The sequence below is a fragment of the Marmota marmota genome, unplaced genomic scaffold (genome assembly GCF_001458135.2).
Source record: "Marmota marmota marmota unplaced genomic scaffold, marMar, whole genome shotgun sequence".
In the NCBI taxonomy this organism is placed as follows: Eukaryota; Metazoa; Chordata; class Mammalia; order Rodentia; family Sciuridae; genus Marmota; species Marmota marmota.
The window spans coordinates 4,925,797-4,943,361 of record NW_026000000.1 but is presented as its reverse complement, the minus strand read 5'-3'; the positions used below and the strand labels follow the sequence as shown (position 1 = coordinate 4,943,361).

Here is a 17,565-nt window from a genome sequence, read left to right as displayed (position 1 = left end):
AGAAGGCAAAAAAGAATTAATAACTGTTAAGCACATATCACAGTCATATCATGCATATTGATGAATTGTCTCCTCCAACCCAAAGCTGATATTACCTCCATCTTACATATAAGAAAACTGAGGTCTAGAGGAGTTAAGTCATTTGTGAAGGTTCCACACCCAGTGAGCAGTGGAGCCAAGAAGTAATTCCAGGACCTTTGCTACCACCCTACATAGCCATTAATGTTAAATCAGAGTCCTGAATATAGTCAGCTCATTTGGTAATCAGATTTTTGGTGAGTACATAACAATAGGAAAAAATAATAATTCCTTAATTTGTTAAGATATCAATGCTAGATATTCTTGCCATAATAATTTTTAAATGTATTTTTCCAGCAATTTACAATTTTTAACAATGCTTATCTCAAGCAAATCTCTGAACACAAACCATGGTATTATAATTCACATAAAAGAGACTTCAGGGGCTGGGGTCGTGGCTCAGCAGTAGAGTGCTCACCTCGCACACACGGGACCCTGGGTTCGATTCTTAGCACCACATAAAAATAAATAAATGAAATAGAAGTATTGTGTCCAACTGCAACCAAAAAAATTAAATATTTTTTTAAAAAAGAGAGAAACTTTACCTTTTGCCCTCCAACCAGTCAAATATTATTACCTGAGAATGATAAATATGTTCCTTATTGTGAATGATTTTTTTAAATGAAATTAAGGAAATGAAACTAAAGATTTTATTGTTTTCTTCTCTCCTTCATATACATCCCCCTGAATTTGCAGGAAAATGGACAAAGAAAATATGGTGGCCCTCCACCTGGTTGGGATGCTGCACCCCCAGAAAGAGGCTGTGAAATCTTTATTGGAAAACTTCCCCGAGACCTTTTTGAGGATGAACTTATCCCATTATGTGAAAAAGTGAGTCCGAATTTAATATTTAACTCTTCTTATCTTTCAAAAGGAAAATACTACTTACTTTGCATTGCTTTTGCTCATGTCCTTCCTGGTCAGTGAAGGCTTCTCTTCTTTTATTTTTTTTGTACCGGGATTGAATTCAGGGGTACTCCACCACTGAGCCACATCCCCAGCCCTATTTTGCATTTTATTTAGATACAGCACCTCACTTTTGCTGAGGCTGGCTTTGAACTCATGATCCTCCTGTCTCAGCCTCCTGAGCTGCTGGGATTACAAGTGTGCACTCACACCCTGCTTTGTTTCTCCTCTAATTGTCATTCTTTGACAAAGTTAAAGCCTTTCTAGCCATTAGTGACTATCCCTCCTTGACTCAGCTCTCTGTCCTGTTACTTATAGAAACTATCATTGCTGATGGCGCTCAGATTTATATCTTGTCCCCAATCCGTCCACTGATATGACCATCTGACATCAATGTGTCTATCAAACCAGAAAACTACTACAATAGTCTATCTAAAAATAAGTTATTGCTCCAACTTGACATTTTAATATAATTTTATCAGTGTAGCATTTTCACATAACAACATTGTATATGTTTTTCATAGCTCAAACATACACCTGTACATACTAACTCAGAATAAAAGTTTCTTCTTTCTAAAAGTCTGAATTTCTTATTAATGAAATGAATATCAGTAAGATTAAAACAGGGTTTCTCCATGTCATTATGTAACTATTAAGGCATAAATTTTTCTCAGTTTTGATTCCAAATTATATTTTTTTGTAGACTCAAGATTAAAGGGAAAATACAAAATTAAAATTTATTTTAATAACTTACCAAGAAGCTTTTAGCAGCAACTACATTTCAGGAAAATTTAGCAAATATGAGAATTTAATTTTTCTTATGAATGCCAAAATCAATTGTGTGCGTGTATACACACATACATGTGTGTGTAATTCAACCTCAGATTCAAATTCACACCTAATTTTATGTATACAATCTCAGTTGGCATATAGACAAATTATGAGCACCTAACCCTGTAAGAATTTTATATTCTTAAACTGAAAATGAGCATCTCAAAAATCTGAAACACAGATGAAACATGTTCATGTTTTTACCTAGTAAGAACAGAAGGAAAAAAAAATGTTCATCACTGAGTACTTTAGTGGGGCAGCATGAGACTGAGCAGAGGAGCCACCAACCACTAATGTGATGGTCTGTGCTCTTCATAACACTTCTCTGCACACATGGCCACACCTATTTGGATCACCCTTGTTACAGCCCCAAGAGAATGAACTTCTGAGTCTGGGTGGCTAGAGAACACTTGGGGTGCAGGAAGGAGTAGAACATGGACAAGCAGAAGAGCTGTAGCCAGGGGCAGAGTGAATGCTCTTCTGTTATGGAGGTACTAGCCCGATGTCAGCTGTATTGAGATTAGCATTTGCTTTCAGCCCACACACTGAGAAAATCACAGCACTGCCCAGACCATCCTCTGAAACTCACCTGTGTTTATACTGATGTCATGGCAGGGGGAAATACTGCAGCCACATAGTTTAGCAAGATCCCAAGTGAGTGTTCCTGGTCTTTGTTTTAAATATCAGTGATAGAGTATGACCAAGTAAAGGTCAAACTATGGAGACCTCAGAAGCTAAATTAGAAGCCATGGACAAATCTTTTAAGAAATTGTACTTCTGATGACAAATGAGGTTTCAGATTCCTAAAACATTGCATAAATCTCCAGATAATAGTGTGATGAAAGGTCATTTTCTCTGTCAAAACATATTTGGTTAACTCAGGCTGAAATGCCACTTGTATATATTTTCTTTATTTAACTTGACTTTTCCCATGAGTCACATAATTAATCTCAACAAAGCATAAAAATATGTAAACCATTCCACATGAGATGCAAATACCAAACACTGGCAGGAGGCGGAATTCAGAAAACATTAAGTGGGTGTGTATGCGCGCGTGCACACATGTGCACATGTTTATTTAGAAGTACAAGTATATAAATGTGAATTTTCTGTTTCTATTACTTATAGATTGGTAAAATTTATGAAATGAGAATGATGATGGATTTTAATGGCAACAATAGAGGATATGCATTTGTAACATTCTCAAATAAATTGGAAGCCAAGAATGCAATCAAGCAACTTAATAATTATGAAATTAGGTAAGACTGACATCTTCTAAATTAAAATTGCATCAGACAATGCACTTGTATCTATTTTTCTATCAACTTTGTCCAATAGGGCATATGCACAATATAGTCAAGCCAGAAATTAAATGTTAGATCTGTTATTTGGTGAAAATAAATCTGGTTAAATATTTATTTAATATTAATGCTTCATGATATGCCCAACCAAGTTCTGTTGTATGTTCAAAGAAATGAAATTTACTAATTTATCAATTTCATAAGTATGTACTGGGTACTGTTCCAAATACTGGAAATACATAAAGGTACAATTCCTTGTCTTTATAGTAAATAAATATATAAGATCATGTAAAATGGTATGAAAAAAATCAACCAGGGATGTGATATGGTTGTGCAAGGAGTTGGTTAATTTAATTTGGTGCATTTAAGAAAATATTCTCTAGGAAAGCAAATTTTGATCTGAGATTTTAATGAAAAGATGCAGCCCTGACAGGCCCAGAAGAAGATTATTGTAGAAAAGAACAGCAAGTGCAACCTTCCCAAAATGAGAAACTTGATGTGTTTGAAGGACAGGAAGAAAGTCCATGCCTCCAGAAAAGAGAGAAAGGATGTTGTAAGCAACACAGTTGGAGAACCTTGCTCTCTGTGATGAAGATTTGAATAATATCTAAATAGGAAGGGGAAGTCATAGGAGGATTTTAATGAGATGTATGGTTTTAAAATATTACTCGCGCTGTTGGTTGAAGAACAGATTACAGCAAAGTGAAGACTAAAAGAGAGAAGCGATGCAGAAGGCTCCTATGTAGCCTAGATCTAGACAAGAGATGACCATGAGTGGACAAGGGGTCATTGGTGGAAGTGACCAAAGAGGCTCACATCTGGAATACACTGTGGAGGCTTAGGAGACAGGCCTGCTAGATATTTGATTTAAAGGGAGAGAGCATTCAGAACTCAGTGGAGTCAGGAGAGAGGTAATAGTTGGAGTATAAATTGGGAATCAGCCAAATATAGATAGGAACTACAGGAGAGTTCCAGGATATAATTGATCCTGTGCAACCAATCACCTGTTTTTATAAAATGGAAGCAGCTAACTTTATATAATTGAATGAGTTCTAAAAACTTTACTTGAAGGAAAAACTGTCATAAATTCCTTCTTTAAAAAGGCCCTGAGCCACCTGGGAGGCAGATTAGTATAGCAGTGAAACAGCAACAGCTTTGGGGTCGTCCAGGCTTCACTGGAGAGTGCCAACAAGTAACTTTATCTCTCTGTGCCTCAACTTCCTCACCTATAAAATGGGGATAATATGTGATTCATAGGTTTTATTGTGAGTATATTATACATGTTTTGCAATGTTTAATCCAGTATTTGGGATTCAGTAGTAAGTCAACAAATGATAAAAAAAATTAGCACAGGTCATCAACTGTTAGGTGCAATTTTTCATATCTATTTCCTTTTTGAAATTCAGATGCACGTTAAGATTGATAGACTATTAACTCTGATGAAGGCAGAAAGAAAAGATTTCCCACGTGTATTTTTCTCCCACTTTCAACAAACCAAAATAAGTCATACATTATCTTTATAATTCTCTAGTCAATCAACTACTCAGTCATTTTTCTTGAACTCTTTATCCACAGGAAAAGCAGAGGGATTTGACAACTACTATTGTCCTAGCTATTTCAATACCAAGGTTGGACTTTGGAGCAGAGTTGTTTTCTCTGTTGGAGAAAACAGAAAGGGGGCTTCCTTCCCACACATGCCTTCCTGAACCCAGAAGAGCTTAGTGCAATGTGTAAGGGATTGTTTGAAATAAGAATCAGGAGACCTTAGGTCTAGCTAAGGTTCCTTTGGACAAGTCCTTTGATTTCTTTGAATATCACTTCTATCATTAACATCTGATCTTGGAGCACAGAGAATAGCATTCACTAAAGTGCTTTGGAAAGGGCTACACAAAACTATATTAAGATATACCCTAATACTATATAGTGATGCATATGTACACATACAGTATAATACTACATAGCAATTGCAAATTTTGACAGTTATACCCAGGAGAAGATTATTGCAGAAAAGAACAGCAAGTGCTATGCTATGTAGTATTAGAATTTATGTATAGTTTATTTGTAGTATTATAATACTACATAGCCATTGCTATGTAGTATTATATTTTTGTGTAGCCCTTTCCAAAGCACTTTAGTGTATGCTATTCTCTGTGTTGCAAGATCAGGTGTTAATGATAGGAGTGATGTTCAAAGAAATCAAAGGGCTTGTCCAAAGGAACTTTAGCTAGAGTAAGTACATATAGTATACATATGTGTTGCCATATAGTATTATAGTCTACGTATGTATAATATACATATACATTGCTTTAAGTATTATATAGTATATATAGTATTATAAGCATATGTATACTATATATAGCAATATGGTATTATAGTATATTTTATATAGTATATAACTTAATACTAGAGTTATGTGATATCAGAGATTAAAGATTCCCAACTCCTTGGTTTTTCATGAAACTTGGACTTACTAATAGTAAGACTTAGTCCCAAAAGGGCTTTTGAGTTGAGATACAAGTGGATTTGGCCAGGTAGGGAATCAATAGAATTTGTTGTATCTACTTAAAACACTGTTACTCACTGGGGCATGTTAATACTTTTGAAAATAGGGTATAAAAAATTAATATGATCACTCGACCATGGTCACTGTTAATTAGCAGTATCCTCTGAATTTCAGTGTCTTGCCTGTGAAACGGAGATAAAAATATACCTGCCTCATGGAGTATTATGAAAAATAGATGAGATAATACACATAAATCTCAGCACCTGACACACTTTGGCTGCTCTATAAAAGTCTGCTGATAATTATGATGGTGATGAGAGAGGAAGAGGGAGAAAAAGGAGAAATGTGACAAAGAATTTGGAAAGACAATTAGTACCTAATGTTGCAGTCAAAGTTTCAGTTGGATGCCAGAAGCACGGCAAAGGCACAGAAATACTTTACAAATTTGGGAGTGAGATCAATAGAATACGAAATAGCTGAAGAGTTCCCAGAGCCACCCTCACGACTCCCACTCTGCCTTGGATCTGTCCTGCCAGAGAGAGGACCTTGTATAGCTCTTATCCACATTGTCATACCATCTTCCTCCTCATCAAATATTCACTGAACAGCGTCTAGATGCCAGGCTTTTGAAGACATTAAAGTCGTGCCCTCAGCTTTTGAAAGACGACTCTGTCTCCAAGCAATTCTGGGAAGGTTCCTAATAAACCACATACATTTAAAATTAGGAAACAGAAACTCTAGGCTCCCCCTGCTGGTAACTGATAGCCAGATTAGCCCTCTAAGTATTAAAAACATTTTTATTTCTAATTAAATGTCTTAGAAGAGAAAGGGGTTTTATCTTTTTTTAAAGTTCATTTTTAAAAAAATTAACAATTGGAAGATTACTTTATCAACCTTCCCTCCACCAAGACACCATCTTCCTTGGACAAAGCTCAACTTTCTGAGATGAATTTGTCATGGATCTAATATGTGGTCCTTGGTTTTTCAGCAAAGCACAGGAAGCAACTAAGACTGTGGCCCAAACCTGGTCAGAATCCCTGCCATACACCTTAGAGCCACTAGTTCACAGAAAATTAGACCAATCTCCCACTTACCTGGTTGAGAGCTTTTATTCATGGCTAATAAATAGTTTCTGTTAAGGATACTATATCCATTTTTTTAAAAAAAATTTTTTTAAAGAGAGAGAGAGAGAGAGAGAGAGAGAATTTTAATATTTATTTTTTGGTTATCGGCAGACACAACATCTTTGTTTGTATGTGGTGCTGAGGATCGAACCTGGGCCGCACGCATGCCAGGCGAGCGCGCTACCGCTTGAGCCACATCCCCAGCCCAAAAAAATTTATTTATTTATTTTAGTTTTCGGTGGACACAACATCTCTATTTTTTAAATTTTTATGTGGTGCTGAGGATCGAACCCAGTGCCCCGCGCATGCCAGGCGAGTGCATTACCACTTGAGCCACATCCCCAGCCCCCTATATCCATTTTTAATAACTTAAAAATTATATGGCCCAATACACAACACATGGAAACATTAGAAAGTACAAAGTTAAAATAATTCTTCCATAACAGAAGTGCTTAAATATAACCCCTATGTTGACACAATATTGGCTTTCTATATTTTCTATATTTTTTTACATTTTTAATCAAAATTGCCTTCTCATGTACTTATCTTACAGACTTTTTTTTAACTGAGAATAATATAGTAAACTGACTATTTTAAATCAATAAGTGTTCTTCTATGTTACTACTTTCAATGATTGCAGAGCATTTTTGGTAAAAATGTCCATCTCTTTTTTACCAGTGATTCCCAGCCAGGAGCAGTACTGTCACCCTAATGACATTTACAAAGGGGGAAGGCATTTTTGTATGACCTGATGGATGACTACTGGCATTATGTGGACAAGAACCAGGAATGAGAAACATACCATAATGTACAAAGAGAAAACATCTAGTCACAAAGTCAATGATATCTCAATCAAAATGCATTAAATCAGTTTCTTACTATAAAGTATTGCTTACTTCCAATATGGCGGTTACTCTAAATGACAATGAATACCTATGCATAAAAGCTTAGCGTTCCTCTCTATTTACTAAGGGCACACTCCCAGAAGGGGCATTATTTGGTCTAATAATATACACACTTAAGACTTTCGAACGATTTTCCCAAATGTGCTCTGGAATAGTTGAACCCATCTCTCCTCTGACCATAAAGGTAATCTTCACTTTGCTAACAAACAATTTTTCACAGCAAAAGAAACAGTATCTGAGGGCCTAGAGGCCAGTTTCATTCTTTCAAATCTATAATAGCTTCATCAAATCACTTAATTTCTGGGAGTCTCAAGTTCTTCATCTGTAAAATGGAAATAACACCTACTCTGCCCATTTCATAGGCTCCTTTGTATGAGCCAAATAAGCTAATATGTAAAAGATGTTACAGCATAAGGGACCATTTTTAATAGCTATTGTGTTGGAATAGTTTCTCTCTGTGACTGGAAAAGAAATGGAACATGAAGAGTTGTACCCCCAAACACCTGCAGGACAAGCAGGGGACATGAGGAATGTGGGGCAGGTGTAGCAGCCTCAGCGTTAGGGGCCAATCAGAGAATGTCATGGACACAACTCATCGATCCACTTCTGGGCTAAAAAAGAACAGATGCTACTCAGTTTTACATCATTTTTCCCCTTTAAAAATTACTGACACATCTCCTTATCTCCCAAAAGAAGCCAAAAACTCCATAAATGGTTTTAACACTATGAAGACCAAATACCTCTCTGGCCCAGGGCCATACATTTACAACCTCCACAGTAAACCTTAACCATCATGTTAAAACAATGATCTTTGTCAATCAAAATGCCTGTTCTTTTGCAGAAATGGGCGTCTCTTAGGGGTCTGTGCCAGTGTGGACAACTGCAGATTGTTTGTTGGGGGAATCCCGAAAACCAAAAAAAGAGAAGAAATCTTATCGGAGATGAAAAAGGTCACCGAGGGAGTCATTGATGTCATCGTCTACCCAAGTGCTGCAGATAAAACCAAAAACCGGGGCTTTGCCTTTGTGGAATATGAAAGTCATCGGGCAGCTGCCATGGCCAGGAGGAAACTGTTACCAGGTTAGCAAACCCCTCCTCAAACACCAGGCTTCTCCTCTCCATCCGGCGGGCCTTAGACTGCTGCCCTGCTCTCTGAGCAAAGAAAGCAGTGATTGCTCTTTCTTGTTTTCTTTTACATCCTTATGTTGTATATTCAACTTTTCATCTTTCTTATTTATTGCATACTTGATTCAGTTCCCTGAAGTTTGTACAGATGGAGTTTGAAAACATTCATTCTGTGCCTTAGGTCTAATTTGCATGCACTGGAGAAGTCTAAAACTTTAAGCTATAGCAATCCTATTAATGAATCTTTAAAGTGAAGAATCTTCTAAAAATTAAATATAACAATCAGTTATTTTGCATATAAATTATGTTTCAGGCTTATTAAAAATAGAATATATTATCCATTATAAAGTAGACGTAATAAAACTGCAAGTAATCTCAATGACAATTAAGTGATGTACTTTTATTATGACTCCCTGATGTCTAATAATTTCGGTCTAAATGAGAGAAAAGAAGCCCTTCTTAAAAGGGCACCTTTGTTGGGTATTCCAGTCACAGGGCAGGTCCCCTTCTGGAAAAAACAACAAGTTCCTGAATTTAAGACTCCACCAAGACCCTATTTTAGTCAGATCAACTTAGGGAAAAGTGTTTTAAGATCCTGAGCTCTTCCCACTATTATGTATAGTTATAATGCACCAATAAAAAAAATGAACCTCAGCTTATTTGAAAATGGAGGGGGATTGGAGTGGGTAATAATATGGGTACAATTAAAGTATGTTATAAGCATGCATGAAAATATCACAAAGCCCCTCGTTTTATACAATATACATAAACAATTTAAAAAGTATCAAACTAAATTAAATTTTAAAATAAAATGTTCAATAAAAAATTACACTGTAAAGTATTAAAGAGAATTTCAAGAGTGACAGAATGGACATGTAAGAATCAACTTTTCTTATGAAAATTATGGGAGAGGACAAAAAACATAACAACAAAAGCATATAGATTTATACTGCCCTGGTACACATTCTCAAAAACAGAACACACCAATTGATTGTAGGATTAGCCTTATAGAAATTTTCAAAATTGGAAGAAAGCTTCTGAGTTAAGAAAAGATGTTTTAATAATATTTTCACAAAGACAACTTAAAGTAAACAAAAAATTAACTCCAAAAACTGCTGAATCTGATGGCAAGGTAGATATCTTTAGTGTTGAGGTTTTTCTTCACCACTTCATTCTTCATTACTTAAACATCAAGTCATTGAATCAAAGGTCCATAGCTGTGGGATCCAAGTGTCTTGGTGACCTGGGCTTATGATTTTGCTATCCTCTTCAGTTTTTCTCTTTTCAACACTAACCTTCCTATTATTCAAAAGTCCCTTGTATTCATCCTGTTATCAGGCCACCAATGTAGTCTAAATACATACATTCCCCACCTTAGATTATTTTTTCAAAGTCTCCCAATTCTCCTCTCTCTCTTTGACACAAACACACTCTGCCTACTCCATCCTGAATATTACCACTAGACTAGTGCTATCCTATCATTCTTTAAACAAATTCTTGCAAAAAGTGAAAATTTAGTCTCTATGAAGAAGCTGACTGAATGGTGTCAGTAACCTGCCAGTTCGTGAATGTTCCCCAACTATTTGCTGCATATAAGAGAAGGAGTAAATTCTGGCCCTGGTATTCAAGGCCCTTCATTCATGTCACCTGTTCTTTACAATCATATTTTTTATTTTCCAACAAAACCTCTCCTTTCTATCAGGACTGATTTTTTTCCAACACCACTATGCTCATTTCTGCCTTCTTCAACTCAGCCAACATCCTGATGAACACAGTGTCACTTTTCCTGCCCCTGTTAATCAATTTCACATTCAGGCAGCCATTCATTATCGGTAAAGTCAGATATGCAGAATGAGTTTGGGAGCTTAGGGTCCTAAGTGGGTGAAAGACAGTTTTCAGGGTCCAGACAACCAATGCTCCTGGAAAGTCTGAGCCTCCAGAAAACTTCTACGTCTCTTCAAAGAAAACAGCACATTGACCCCAAAAGCAGCTTCTATATATGTAAGTTCAGCTTACTAGAGGCAAGCAAGACTGAGTAGCTGAGCTTCAAAATTCTCAAGCACCTGGTGAAGGCTTCCAGCCAAGACTCTGCCTTTCCTTTATGGATTCCCTGCCCAGAATCCAACAGTTGAGAGGCTATCTTCTTCTCCCCTTCTACTTCTTATATTAATCACAACAGAAGGCGACCCCCTGAACTACAGCCCTTTGAGATGACCTCAGTTTGGCTTCACTCCACTGGATTTCAGTTGGGCTGCCTTACCAGCAAACCAACAAGATGAGGCCCAATAGGGTATAAGCCAGCCAGAGCAAACAGTTTTACTTCTAGGAAGACCTAAGAACAAAATTGTTACCCAATTCAGAGCCCTCTCCCTGTTACTCTACTGTAGATTCATCAGCAACAAAAGAATTCAGTAATTAGCAACCATATGGGGAGTCTACTTTTAAAGAAAAGAGAGGTATTTAAGAAAAAATTATGAGCACAGATCACATGAATTTTTTTCTTTCTTAATTGTGCAAGTCAAACTTATGATCCACTGATAAATTTACCAGCTAATGACATTGGGCACTCACCTTCATGGGATGTAAATAGGAACACTCAACCCACAAATATCTATTAAGCATCCACAACACAGAATGCTCTCTTCTAAATGATATGGGAGATTCTAATAATAAAACAAAACATATAACTGTTGTACTCAAAGAGTAGATATACTGAGGAAATTATACCTATAAGAAAAATAGAAAAAAAAGAATTTTAAAGGACTATATATTGTTGAATTATTTGAAAGTGATAAACTGGGTCCTTTACCTGCATCATTTTCTTTTGTCTTCACAATAGTAGTTACCTTTATTATACAGATGATGAAAATTATGCTTAGAAAGTATGTTTTCTAGCCAAGATCATTGCTCCAATTTTGAACTTACCTGACTTCAAAGCCGTGTTCTCAAATCACTCTGGCACCCTGCCTTCCACCACAGCCCTTCACGGATGTTTGTTGAAATCATTGCTTCCTGTGTCTGCTCTCATTTCTGTTCCCTTCAGCTTTATGCAGCTCTGTAAGCCCAGGCATGGTTTACATTGGTCTCAGGCTGGGAAGGTGAAAGCAAGAGCAGTGGTACTCAACCTTGGCTGCATGTTAATTAATTGAGGACTGTTTTAAAAGCCTGAGGCCCAGACCATGTACAGTAACCTCCTGGGACATCCGAGGGTCATCCAGGGACATCCAGGAGTCAGTAATGAGCTGGTATATCTTGAATAGCTGCTCTCAGGAGAAAAACAAGAGCCCTGATTGGTAGCATTTTCCTATTTTCATGCTGTGAACACTCCAATTGTGGCTAATTTCAAGCTACCAGTTTGATGTCAACTGACTCACAAAATTCTAAAATTTTCCTTATCCATTTATCCATCAATAGACACTTAGGTTGATTCCATATTTTGGCTACTGAGAATGATTCTGCAATGAACATGGGAGTGCATAAGTCTCTTTGACATACTGATTTCATTTCCTTTGGATATCTATCCTGTAGTAGGATTGCAGGATCACATGGGTCACATGAAGTTTCTATTTTATTTTTTCCAGGAACTGCCATACTTTTTTCTGTAACTGCTGTACCAGTTTACACTCACACCAACATTGTACAAGGATTCTCTTTTTTTCTATAGCCTTCCAACATTATCTTTTGTTTTTTAATAATTGCCATTCTACCCAAAGTGAAGTGATATTTCATTGTTTTAGTTTGCATTTTCCTGATGACTAGTGATATTGAGCATATCATATGACTAGTGATATTAAGCCTGTTGCCATTTGTGTTTCTTCTTTTCAGAATGTCTATTTAAGTCTTCTGTCCACTGTTAATTGGGTTATTTGTTTTCTTGCAATTGAGTTATCCCTTAAATATTTTGGATACTAACCCCTTATCAAATGTATGGTTTACAAATATTTTCCCTTTCTTTGCATTATCTGTTGATTATTTTCTTGTTGTGCAGAGCTTTCTAGTTAGATGCAATTCTATTTGTCTCATTTTGCTTTGTTGACTGTACTTTTGGGGGTCATATTCAAAAAATTATTGTACAGACCAGTGTCAAGAAACTTTTCACCCACTGTTTTCTTCTAGCAGTGTTATAGTTTCAGGTCTTACATTTGAGCCTTGTATTTGTTTTATTTGTTTGAGTCAATTCTTTTATATAGTCTGAGATGAGGGTTAACACCATTGTTCTGCATGTGGATATTCAGGTTTCCCAGTAGCATTTATTGAAGAGACTGCCTTTTCAGTACTCACTGTGAGTTCTTGGAATCTTTGTCAGAGATCACAAGTGCTTTCCAAGGAATAAAACGATGAATCTGGGTTGAAAATACTTGCCTCCTATGCATCATATTTAAATAAATAAATCCTTACTATTACTAAGGACTCCTGACTTTCTTCTCTCCAACTTTGTATTATTCACAGGATGGAGCTTATTCCCAAACAATGAATAAAAACAAAGTAGGTAGTCTGCCCCAGGCTCCAGAAGCATCCATCCCTTCCAGGGGAGCAGTGAGCACTGCTTTGAGGGCTACTCTGGGGTTGCTGTATTTTGAGGGTTATAAAACAGAATAAACTTTAAAAAGCGAAAGAAAGAAAGAAAGAAAGAAAGAAAGAAAGAAAGAACTAGGTTTAGCATCAAATTTAGAACTGAGTCTCACCTTCTTACTACTGTGACAAGGATCTGAAACTCACAGAGGTAAAAGAAATGAACCACAAAAACCAAAGGAGAGAGGTGGTGAGGGGAAATAGGTTTGGGCAGGTTACCAACCCTGAAGCTCCTTTCCTTTTCTGTAAAACTGGGATTCATCCTCTTCCCCACAAGGCTATGGTAAGAAAGAATTGAGAAAGCACATAGAGAAAAATACTTAATAAATGATTACTATAGAAATACAAAAATATATGTAATCCTGGACAGCAACTACACTTTAAGGATAGTCAGATTTCTTGTCATAATTGAGCTGACCCTCAGAGAAATTATGACTTAATCCCATTCTGAGCTAAGGATGTAGCTCAGTGGTAGAACACTTGTCCAACATGTGCATGACCTGGGGCTAAATCCCTAGTAACTGTATTTTTTTTAAGAGCAGTTTTCTAACATATTTTTTGATTTTTTGCTAGAATAAATATCTTTATGAATCTGAATTACAGATAGCAATTATACCAAATACCTGTAGTTCTTTCCATTTTTGTGACATGATCCTGAGATGCTGACAGATGGGAAATTATTGGAAAGTTTATTAAAATTGAGTAATGAAAAAACTCAGTATGAGTTTTGTTAACTATAGCTTTGTCTCTATAGTTAACAAAAACTTTGGTAACTCTGAAAACCATTCCCTGAATTATAGCTTTCAAAACTATTGATACTCTGGGTTAGTATTCAGTCAGAATTTTTAGTGTTTTAGAATTATTTCCTTGAATTTTCAGGAACAGATCTTAACAGTTTTATGGTGCTGATGCTTAGCTATCTCACATCACTAAATTGTAAAAGTGAGTTAATGCAATATATGTTAATTTTTGCTGTAATGCAAATACTTAAGTTTTAAATTTATAAAATTATACTGTTAAAACTATTTTTAAAATAATCTATTAGTTTAATGTTTTTTAACATAATTCTTATCATAGACTTTTTCATTGCTCTTCATCTCTCTTCTTAATTAGGATTTTAAAAAATTATTTTTCTCTAGATTCCCAAGTTACCCATGTTCTAAAAGAAAATTGGCAGGAAACACAGTAGCTTGGAGCCTTGACCAAGTATAAGGAGTAGAGAACAAACTAAGGGTGAGTGGGTCCCTGGGTCTCACCCACCCTTGCCCAAGTACCATTTGTTAGACATCTCAAATGGTGCCTGGGCCAGATAACAATACAGATTCCAATAGCAGCAGACACATATTCTACTGACCTTTTTAATGTTTCAGGAAACCAAATTCTGTGTCTGAGTTCTCAATCCACTCTTGGCCTTTCTCTCCTTTTTCTTTGTTCCTTTAAACAGCTATCTTTACCCTGTAAGATCTATCTTAAGACCCAAACATGTCTACTGTTTCTATTTCAAACCACAACCTATTTCCTTTTATACTCAATCATTATAATAAACCACTAGTCACACAGAACTCACTTCTAACCAACTTTTACATTTTTTGAATGTCTTAAAATCAACAATAACCTCTCTAAATGGTCTTGCTCATTCAAGACCTCAAGGGTCAGTTTAATTTAAAAGAACATCAGCATGAACTGAGATAATGTTGTCCTTATTTCCAAATAATGTACCATACATTTGATCATTTTCCACAGGAAGAATTCAGTTATGGGGACATCCTATTGCAGTAGACTGGGCAGAGCCAGAAGTAGAAGTTGATGAAGACACCATGTCTTCCGTGAAAATCCTATACGTAAGAAATCTTATGCTGTCCACCTCTGAAGAGATGATTGAAAAGGAATTCAACAATATTAGACCAGGTGGGACGTACATGTAAGGTTACTTTTTCAAAAAATACTTTACAAGCTTATGCTTCAGGTGGCTTCCGATAACTTTAAAGAGAATAGCTTTTTTGAGGTCATTCTCATAATTTAATGTACATTACTCAAGCTACATTTCCATTTTTGGATTAGAGAGTGATACCTATGGTTATACAACATTTAACAATATTATAATCATGTTTTTATCTGTGTGAGTAATGAATCCACATTTACTTCTCTAAACTAGCAATTCCATGAATATAAGTTCTTTTTTCTCTTTTTATGTCCTCAATCCTCAGACCCTCAGTCTGTGGGCCAGCAATATAATAAGTGTTTGATAAATATTGACTGTGTTATTGAGTTCATGGCCATAACTCTAGGTTTAATGCAGGGTTTCTCAACTTTAGCACTAAGGGAATTTTGGAACAGATGATTCTTGATAGTGGGGATCTGTCCAGAAGATAGTAGGATATATTCAACAGCAGCCCAGGCTCCTCCTAGTAGACACCAATAGTGACCTCCATAACAACCAAAAGTATTTCCAGACATTGCAAAATCACCCCCAGTTGAGAACCACTGTTGTAATGGAATACACTTTTGACTTCAGGTGCAAAAGTAAGGCAGTGACAATCTTTGGAAACTTGGTGAAGAGGGAGGAAAAAGAATCAAGGAAAGGTCCCAACAAAAAGGGATAACTAGTTGCTAATTATCTTGTCAATACTTTTTTTTTGAGAATTTTAATATTTATTTTTTTAGTTTTTGGCGGACACAACATCTTTGTTTGTATGTGGTGCTCAGGATCGAACCCGGGCCGCACGCATGCCAGGCGAGCGCGTTACCACTTGAGCCACATCCCCAGCCCCAATACTTTTCAATGTTGATTATAAACTACAAGTTTGACTCTCCACCTCTTTCTTCTCAATATGGAAGCTATAACACTGAGACTGGTAAAGCATTTCAATAAACAGTATAAAAATGAGCATTTGCATAAACTAATACAGAACATCACATCTACAAAATGTTAGTAGATGTTCCTGATAAAAGGGTCCCCTGGTCAAATAAGTTTGTAAACACCAGTTTCTGCAAAATTAAGCAGATTTCTTCATTATGGGACTTAGAGTCATTAGCCTTCTAACATGCTTGAAAGTCCTCAAGAAGAGATATGTGATACCTCATTTCCCAAACTTTTGGAGCATGGATTCTCTTTTGTGGCAGGCTACCTTGGCGGGTTAGTGTATCATGGGACATATTCTGGGCAATATTGGCTTGTTTTAGCACAGTAATAACATTTTTCCATGACAGAATGTCTAAGTCTCCAGAAAAATACTCTAGAATGTTGACAAGCCTGGGCCACAATGCTACCATGTTAAACTGCCTGAGAATATTCACTGCATATATTCATATTGTCTGTTTCAGATTCTGGGTGCTATTTCGGGCATAATAAAATAATAAGCTGATGATTCACACTGAAGTTAATTAGCAAGGATGTCATTTTTTTCTTTTTAAAGATTCCCCAAAGATTTGTCTTTCTTCAGCCTCAGGAACTCAGCCTTCCCTGATATTTTAGTATTATGGTGTGAGCACATACCAAAACCTACAAATTCATGGCTAATATAGAAAACTTCTAACAACTGGCTGGCATTACAGTGGGCACTTTACATCATGTGTTACTTATTCATCACAGTGACCCAATAATGTATGTTAATGTATTAGTTCCATTATTTTCTAGATAAGAAAACCAGAACCCAGAGTAAAGTAGCTTACCTAGAGTCATACAACCAGTAGGTAGGAGATCCTCAATTTAACAACTCTAGGATCCCATACCCCATCCTTATTCAATTCATTCATGTAACTGTCATTCTTTCAGTATTTTGTAACTTTTAAAAATAAGCAGTGGGAACTGGGGTTGTGGCTCAGCAGTAGAACACTCGCCTAGCATGTGTAAGGCTCTGGGTTCGATCCTCAGTACCACATAAAAATAAATAAATAAAGGTATTGTGTCCAACTACAACTAAAAAATAAATATAGTAAATAAGTAAATAAACAGTGGGTCTCAATATTCCATTTAAGTACCTACAGGTCCATTCTGTTGCCTTTGAAGACTCTGATATTGGTATAAATGTACCAAATTTAGTCACTCCATAAAAAATGTATATTAAGTTATTTTGTTTTTGCTGTTTCAAGAGTGGTATAATTGATTTACTCATGCATAATCTTAATGCAAATTTTATTTCTATATGAAATGTTCCTCAAAATAGAATTAGTAGATACCTACTTGATTTCCAACCTTTAGATATCATTAAAGCATGGGA

At 36.2% G+C, this 17,565-nt stretch overlaps 1 protein-coding gene across 3 annotated transcripts in view; it reads left to right on the top strand.

Annotated features, from left to right (window-relative positions):
* Positions 1–17,565, top strand: part of A1cf (APOBEC1 complementation factor) — a 76,487-nt gene that overhangs the window by 38,978 nt on the left and 19,944 nt on the right. For all 3 annotated transcript variants that reach the window (XM_015498883.2, XM_015498882.2, XM_048807447.1), the window contains 4 exons: positions 775–909; positions 2,944–3,074; positions 8,490–8,728; positions 15,089–15,253. In XM_015498883.2, coding sequence (XP_015354369.1) covers positions 775–909; positions 2,944–3,074; positions 8,490–8,728; positions 15,089–15,253 — 670 coding nt within the window. The remainder of the gene's footprint in view (positions 1–774; positions 910–2,943; positions 3,075–8,489; positions 8,729–15,088; positions 15,254–17,565) is intronic.